This window comes from Myotis davidii, unplaced genomic scaffold, assembly GCF_000327345.1.
Source record: "Myotis davidii unplaced genomic scaffold, ASM32734v1 scaffold309, whole genome shotgun sequence".
NCBI lineage: Eukaryota > Metazoa > Chordata > Mammalia > Chiroptera > Vespertilionidae > Myotis > Myotis davidii.
In genome coordinates, this window is record NW_006383013.1 from 372,702 (window position 1) to 381,435 (window position 8,734).

Genomic DNA, 8,734 nt, shown 5'->3' on the forward strand with positions numbered 1-8,734 from the left:
CCACGGGGGGGCCTCTGCTCAGCCACAAGCCAGGCTGATGGCTGCCAGTACAGCAGTGGTGGTGGGAGCCTCTCCCACCTCCTAAGCAGCAATAAGGATGTCAGACTGCAACTTAGGCCTGCTCCCCGCTGGCAAGTGGACATCCCCCGAGGGCTCCCGGGCTGCCAGAGGGATGCCTGACTGCCAGCTTAGGCCTGATCCCCTGGGGAGCTGGCCTAAGCCAGCAGGTGGACATCCCCCAAGGAGTCCCAGACTGTGAGAGGGCACATGCCGGGCTGAGGGACCCCTCCCTCCCCCCAGTGCATGAATTTTTGTGCACCAGGCCTCTAGTATATGATAATCTTCCATTTTCTCAATAAAATGGTTGCCTAAAGGCCTTTTTGGGGGGCTATTATATATCATTTAGGCATGTAGATAAAATTAAACATTGTAAATTGCTATTTGCTAAATGTGGTTACACACACATTTTAGATTATATGAAACATACTAATTTAATGTTGCTTTTTACCCAATAACGTAATGAAATTTCATTCAATATTTTAATACATTTAAACAAAAACCTTTGTCATTACTGAAACCACGTTGTGGGTCCTGTAGCACAGTTTATCAAAGAACATCATCTTCACACTCATCTAAGTTGATCAAGACATTAAAATATTTTAATTTTGCATTGGCTGGTGTTTCTCAGTGGTTAGAGAGTCAGCCAGCATAGCAAAGGGTCGCAGGTTAGATTCCTCGTCATGGGCACACCTGGGTTGCAGAATTGATCCCCAGCCCCAGTCGGGGCATGGGTGGGAAGCAACCAGTTGATGAGGCTCTCTCACATCGATGTCTCCCCCTCTCTCCCTCTCCCTTCCCTTCCATTCTCTAAAAAAAATCAGTGGAAAAAATATCCTTTGGTGAAGATTAACAATGACAACAAAATTTAATTTTGCATTTGATACTTATATCAGGGTAGGCAAAGGTCCATGGGCCAAATACCCACCTGTTTTTGTAAATAAAGTTTTACTGGAACACTAGCATGCCAATTGGTTCTACAAATCATCTATGGCAACTACCATGACAAAGTTTAGTACGACAGAGATCATATAGCCCTCATAGTAAAAAATATTTACTATCTGGCTCTTTACAGAAAAAGTTGACTGATCCTTGCTATATATGATAACCTCACTGGAAATTGCATCCCAAATGCAAAGACCTGCTGGCATAACCATAGGAGATTTAAAGTGTGTACAGTTGTTATCCAGCTTCTGCAATATGAGGTGTTGAATTTCTTTGTCTTTCTCTTTGTTTGAACCAGTTCATCAGGTGACCCCTAAATATTCAAAACTATCATTGTTGAAGTCATTTTAAGCTAATCTGTCTTCTGCAAACAATACACCCCCTTCCCCCCAAAACACAGTAATTGAGGGAGCAAGCACGTCTCTAAGGGAGTAATTTTATAAGGACTCAAAATACAAGGCAACTCACTCTTTGCTGAGGGATTTTCTTCTGCTTTATAATTATATCATTGTGTCTACAAAATTGAATGCACAGAGCCCCAACTGTCACAGGCTTAAATCTCTGGATTAGTGAGAGGTTTCTACAGACCTTTCATTAGAAATTAATTAGTGGAGCTTTGGAGTTGGGAAATTTCCTTTGTGGTGTGTGCTGTTTAAACTTTACCCATGTACAGGTATTGCTTTTTCAATTAAACAAATAAAAGAACTGAGACAATATTTTAAAAGAGAAAGTTAATATTAACTAGCAGAAGGCATCTGAGCTTTTACTTTGACCTTGGAGCAATTAGTTTTATGACTAGCATTGATGGAGTACAGGAAAGCGAATGTAAGACAGGAAGAGAGTAAGATTAATAGATGGGACAGACACTACCTTTGATCAACTGTCAAGTTCCAAGGAGTGTGATAGGAACAACATATGTACCCAACTCTTGTCTTTCTAAGGTATGTATGAGGGGAAAGATAAAGTCTTTATGTCTATACCAGAATTAAATGAATGTTTTTCTCAGTTGATGTCCAACTATGTCTAAAAGGATAGGAGCACCACCTGCTACTTTGGAATATAAATAATTTTTAATTAACTGATTTATTTACATTTAAGGAGGTACTGCAATGTGTGCTTCTCTCCTCCCCTCCTTTTATTCTTTTGAACAAAAAACTTCAGTAGATATCTCTCTTTTGTGCAGTGTGGTTAGAAATTTTAAAATCTGCTGAGTTTTTGTATTCTTAACCCATTGTACGCCATAAGCGTCTGTAGACACAAGCGGCAGACCTTCCCCACACGCCATGTAAGTCTATTAAAAAAAAAAATGTTTTCCCTAGTTGGCAGCCCTAACCAACTTTAAAATCATTTTTCATAAGAATTTTCAGCTGGAAATATTCAAGAACACCCGAATTATGAGTAATATATTTATTTTTATAATATTCATTGCAAATTGATTTTTTAAATTAAATTCAAAATATTGTAGTGTGTGGAGATGGTTTTCCTTTTGGACACATGGCAGTTAACTGGTTAAATATTTTATAACCGAAGAGGGGTGGTACAGAAAATTAGAAGGTGGCTCTTACTCTGTAGAATGATAGGAATAGCCAAATTGACTTCAGAAGATTGAAATGTAAGAATGGCCATCTACAAAAGAAATGAACTACCGTAAGCCCAGAACTAAGCCAGAATGGCTGTTCCTCCTTAAAATACAAGTTTTTGTTACCTATGACTTTAAGTTATCTTCTGTAGCACCCCACTCTGGGTGTTGAAATACCTGCCTTCCCCACCAATCTGTGTAATACAAAATAGGTTTAACTCTGCTTTTTGATACAAAACCATTTTTGACATTTCTTACATTTGCCAAGAGGCCTAGTCTATGCAACAAAGCATGATGGCTTTGGCAGTTCTTAGCGTAAGGGGATGGGCATGGGGAACACTCTCACTTCTTTTGTTAAATGGATACAAAGACTTGGGGAAGAGGAAGATAGGTATTTGATAATTGATCATTAGGAATAAAATATAGGAGTTTTTTTGTTTGAACCAAAGTATCTGAGCAGGATTCTTTCCTGGATTTCAAATATGTGACTCTCTTATAGGAGAAAACGTCCACCTTGGTTCTGGTGACGGGCAGCCCAAAGAATCGGGGCCCCTTCCTCAAGTGGCAAAGAAGCTCAGGTGTACAGTGGAAGGCTGTGACCGGACGTTTGTGTGGCCAGCTCACTTTAAGTACCACCTCAAAACTCATCGGTGAGCAAAGCTGAGACTCCACAGTTGGAGCCAAAGACATTGATGTTTTCAGAGGAACTTGTACCCCCAATTGATAAATTAATGGAAAGCAAGGGCTGCCACTCATTTGTGGTTAAGATGTCTTTTGTTCTTTAGTAGAAAGATCATCATTATCTCATTTATCTCATTCTTGGCAAATATTTAATAAGACATTTGGCATCTAAATGAGCTGCAGCAAGCGTTTTCAAATCTCATTATAAATATAACTTCTTGGAGAACTTAAAAAGAATGCATAAGCTTGGGCCCCACTCTAAACCTATGAAAACCATATTTTGAGAAGAAGGGCCTGGGTGTCTGTAGTTTTAACAAACTTCAGGTAATTTCAGTATATCCAGATTTGGGATTTACTGTCTGCCTTCAGAGTCAATAGGAGCTTTGACTCGTCCTCTCTAACAATAAGCATTTTCTTAAAAAACATATTTCATTGATTTTTTACAGAGAGGAAGGGAGAGGGATAGAGAGTTAGAAACATTGATGAGAGAGAAACATTGATCAGCTGCCTCCTGCACGCCCCCTACTGGGCATGTGCCGGACACCAAGGTACATGCCCTTGACCGGAATCGAACCTGGGACCCTTCAGTCCGCAGGCCGATGTTCTGTCCACTGAGCCAAACCAGCCAGGGCAACAATAAGCATTTTTAAGTATGGTTGCTCATGCGTGTTTGTTTGTTTTTCAGAAATGACCGCTCCTTCATCTGCCCTGCAGAAGGCTGTGGGAAAAGTTTCTATGTGCTGCAGAGGCTGAAGGTGCACATGAGGACCCACAATGGAGAGAAGCCCTTTATGTGCCCTGAGTCTAGCTGTGGTAAGCAGTTCACTACAGCCGGGAATCTGAAGAACCACCTGAGGATCCACACAGGTGTGTGCAACCCTAACCTTCCCATGGACAAACTGTTTGGCTTAGTGCTGGCTTACATATCCTTAGGAAAGGCTCTGAGGTGGAAATAGAGGCGAAGGTTGTTGCTAGAACTATGAAGATGGAATTTATTTCAGATTTCTCATGGCACTCTTCAATTCATTCAGTAACATTTCTTGAGCTTTCACCTGTGTGTGAGGAACAGACAGTGTTACTTTCTGCCTCTTGGAGCCTAAAGTGTAGAAAGGAATATAAAACCTCTGACAGCAATGATATGATGAGAAATGGACAAAATAAGTCTTTCCAGATATCTTTGAACATTACACAACTGTAATTTGTGCATGAATATTGAGTCACAGAAACCTTACAGAGCCTTTTCTAGGCACTGAATGGGATAAGATGGGGGAAATACAAAGGCGAAGATATAATCCCTGACTTTGAGGAGCTTGCTTACTTGTTAGGGCCTCACAGCATGAGAAACAGAGTAGAGAAATAACTTGTCTGTGTCAAACAACATGTTCATATCAAAGTGGCAAAATAAAGATACCCTGACTCTCAGCCTGAGAAGGAGACATGAGGGAATAGCTGAAGGATAGGGTGACTTGCCAAGCCATTGCCCAGCATGTGCTAAGTCTCTTGCCAGAGCTTACTCACTGAACTCAGATCACTGCCTCGGGATGTGTAACTCTTCTCTACTTTCTCACCACTTCCTTTGTCTCTTCCTTGTTCATTCTCGCATTACTAACATGACAGCAGGTACGATTAAAGGGCATTTTAAAAGTCCACGCTGAAGCCACATTTGTTCCAGGCGTGATCCCCTCTAGATTGACATTACCATTGGCTGTGTTTCAGGGCAGAATAGCTCTGTTCTCAGCTCTTCCTCTTTGAAAGAGGAAACTATACTTGCTCCAAGAAAGCAGTTTGAATTAAAAAAAACAAACACACAACAACACTAAGAAAAACATCTAGCTGAATAGATTAGGAAAGAAGTAGAGTTCACCATGCCTTATTGTTAAGTACAGTGACTTCAACCTTGTGCTGCTCACCCTCTTTGTAGCTTTCGTAAAACTGAACAACCTAAAATGCTTTCTTTTACTTCAGAGAATGACCTGATTTTCTCTCTTTATTCTAACTTTTACTAGCTCTCCCTTGTTAATCTTCCAGTTGTTCACAGTATCAGAATTTCCAGCTTCTTTCATTTTCACTCAGTGCTCTCTCATCGAATTCCCAGGCCTTAATTCAGTCACTTCTCCCAGGATGACTCACAGATCCGGGTCTTAATAATTAATATAATAGTCCTGGCTGGTGTGGCTCAGTTGGTGAGCGTCATCCCCGTGCACTGAAAGTTTCCTGGTTGATTCCTGGTCAGGGCACATGCCTGGGTTCTGGGCTCGATCCCCAGTAGGGGGCGTGCAGGAGGCAGCCAATCAATGTTTCACTCTCATATTGTTTCTCTCTCTTTCTCCTCTCTTTCTCTAAAAATCAATAAAAAAAATCTTTTAACCGTTAATATAATAATAAAAGTTAGTATTTATTGAGGTAATTTATACTTGCTGAGTAGGAGAAACTCACTCTTATGTTTCTCCTTTATTCTCACACAACCACACTCACAGCACTCTGACACCAAATGTGTGGGTTTCCCCCACACCAAGCAATTCTCTGCAACACCAGCTGGGTGCCCTGCTTGGAGGGAGAGAGGTCGGACCCCACAGGTTAAGGGCTCAGACCCACAGACTGCTTCCACCCTACCTCTGATGCCAGTAGCAAGCAGCAGATTGCTCGTAACTCCTCTCTGACTTGGCTACACATCAAGTTCTCATGATCCTCCCTTTGGATTTGGTTATTTGTGAGATAGCTCACAAAACTCAGGGAAACATGTTTATCAATTTATTTCATAATAAAGGATATGCTAAAGGATTCAGATGAACAATAGGGCCAGGTCAGGAAGGGTCCCGAGCATGGGAGGGCCTGTCCTTGTGCAGCGGGGTGTGTCACCCTCTCCGCATGTGGATGCGCTCACCAACCCAGAAGCTCTCTGATCCGTGTACTTTGGGGTTTATGGAGGCCCCATCACATAGGCTGAAAATCCCAATTTTCTAATCATGGCATGGTCCATCCAGGAGCCCACAAAGAGTCACTTCATTTGAACGAAAGACATTATTACCCAGGAAGTTCCAAGGAATTTAGGGACTCTGTGTCAGAAACCAAGATCAAACCCAAATATTAGAACAAAAGATGCTCCTACTGCTCTATCACTTAAGAAATTTACAAGGTGTTAGGAACCCTGCATCAGCAACTGGGATTAAAGCAGTGGTTCTCAACCTTCCTAATGCCGCGACCCTTTAATACAGTTCCTCATGTTGTGCTTACCCCCGACCATAAAATTATTTTCGTTGCTACTTCATAACTGTAATTTTGCTACTGTTATGAATCGTAGTGTAAATATCTGATATGCAGGATGTTTTTTCATTGTTACAAATGGAACATAATTAAAGCATAGTGATGAATCACAAAAACAATATGTAATTATATGTGTGTTTTCCGATGGTCTTAGGCAACCCCTGTGAAAGGGTCATTCGACCCCCAAAGGGGTCGCGACCCACAGGTTGAGAACCGCTATATTAAAGACTCAATGTTAGAACAAAAGAGCCTCCTAGTACCCTCATTCATAAGAATTGTAGGAGCGCTGTGTGAAGAACCAGGGCCAGAGACCAATGTATATGTTTCTTATTATTTCTCACTTGCCGTTTTCTGAACTTGCCCTGGGCACTCTCAGTTTCAAGGCTCTGCTTATGCTATTCCTTGTGCCTGGAATTTCCTTCCATCCTTGTCATCTTTTAAGACCAGCTTAAATTCAGCTTCTTTAAAAAAATTATCACAGTCAGTGTTTCTTCCCTTTCTAAATGCTTATAACCTTTTTTTGTACAAGAATTTACATTGAAGTTATTTATGAATACATTTATCTCTCTCACACTAGTCTGTGACCCTTAGAAGACAGAGACTACATCTGATTTTTTTCACTTTCTATTTTGAAATAATTATAGACTTACAGGAAATTGCAAAAATAGTACAAGGAGTTCTGTGTGTGCTTCCCCCACTTCCCCAGAAAGTGACATTTATACAGTCATAGTACAATGTGAAAACCAGGATGTTAACAGTACTGTCAGTCCACAGGCCTTACTCAGTTTTTACCATGCATGATTGATTTTTAAATAAGATTGTAGAAAAAAATTACAGAAAAGCAGAAAGAAAATAAATCATCTATAATACCACTATGAAGATATCTACTTTTAACATAATTTATAGATTTTTTGTGTACCCTTGACTAAACATGTTTTTTATTTGTTTCTTTTTAAATATATTTTATTGATTTTTTACAGAGGAAGGGAGAGGGATAGAGAGTTAGAAACATCGATGAGAGAGAAACATCGATCAGCTGCCTCCTGCACACTCCCCACTGGGGATGTGCCCGCAACCAAGGTACATGCCCTTGGCCGGAATCGAACCCGGGACCCTTGAGTCCGCAGGCCGGTGCTCTATCAATTGAGCCAAACTGGTCAGGGCTATTTGTTTTCTTTATAAAATGAGAAAATATAATATCTACTTATATCTACTTTATAACTTTAAAAAGTCTGTACTTTTTAATGGATCTAGAAACTGATTCTTAAAGAGAATTGGTATATAAGTTTAAAATCCTAGCGGCACATATTACATACTGTAATCTTAATGTCCTCAGGGGGAATGTGGTCACTAAAGAAGGTAGGTCAGTGCAGTTGAGGGTCAGCTCTTGAGCCAGGAGGGAGAAAAGGGCAGGGCAGTCTGGTGGGCTGTATCCTAGCAGAACATTGAGAGGTGACATTTGCTAGATAGCCCAGCTGAAATTTATAGCCTGAATTAAAGAAATCAGATTAAGTCATTGGAAACAGAAAACGGTTGGTGGGAAAAGAGAGAGAGTTCACCAGAAGACTGAGTCTTTATCTCATTTTCTGTTTCTAGGAGAGAAGCCTTTCCTTTGTGAAGCCCAGGGATGTGGCCGTTCCTTTGCTGAGTATTCTAGCCTCCGGAAACATTTGGTGGTTCACTCAGGTACTCCGATCATTGTTCAGAACCACCGGGGTGAATGTTGAAGACGAGGAGAGTGGTGGCGGGGAATCGGATAAGGGGGTATTGTGAACCCAGGGTTGGAGTCCTTGAGGATGGTACATATCCTAGAGGTCTGTGGAGGCCTGTATCTGAAAAGGGAAGTAAATATTCTGTGTGGCTGCCGTGACCTTATAGCAAAGATGTTTTATGAAGGCAACAGAACAATGGGTCTGGAAAGGACTGGGCCTGGGAACAGTGAGCATGCTAAGTCTTCCTGGGGTACTTTTCCTGCCTTCTTACTGAAGGCTGAGAGACTGGGGAAGGTGGGAAGTGGGAGAAGGAGTAGCCTCTTACGTGATTTAACATTCTCTGGGCTTCTCCATCTAGGCCTTGAGTCCATTTTCTGGTTGTCAGGAATGTACCTTGTCGTTTTGGCTCCCTTGTCTTAACCTGGTCCCTGTTTCAGGAGAGAAGCCTCATCAGTGTCAAGTCTGTGGGAAGACCTTCTCTCAAAGTGGAAGCAGG

At 41.3% G+C, this 8,734-nt stretch overlaps 1 protein-coding gene across 1 annotated transcript in view; it reads left to right on the plus strand.

Annotated features, from left to right (window-relative positions):
* Positions 1-8,734, plus strand: part of ZNF410 (zinc finger protein 410) — a 38,003-nt gene that overhangs the window by 20,070 nt on the left and 9,199 nt on the right. The window contains 4 exon segments of the mRNA XM_006778764.2: positions 3,081-3,231; positions 3,948-4,129; positions 8,123-8,212; positions 8,676-8,734. The exon segment at positions 8,676-8,734 is cut by the window's right edge and continues 76 nt beyond it. Of these exon segments, the coding sequence (XP_006778827.1) occupies positions 3,081-3,231; positions 3,948-4,129; positions 8,123-8,212; positions 8,676-8,734 (482 nt within the window).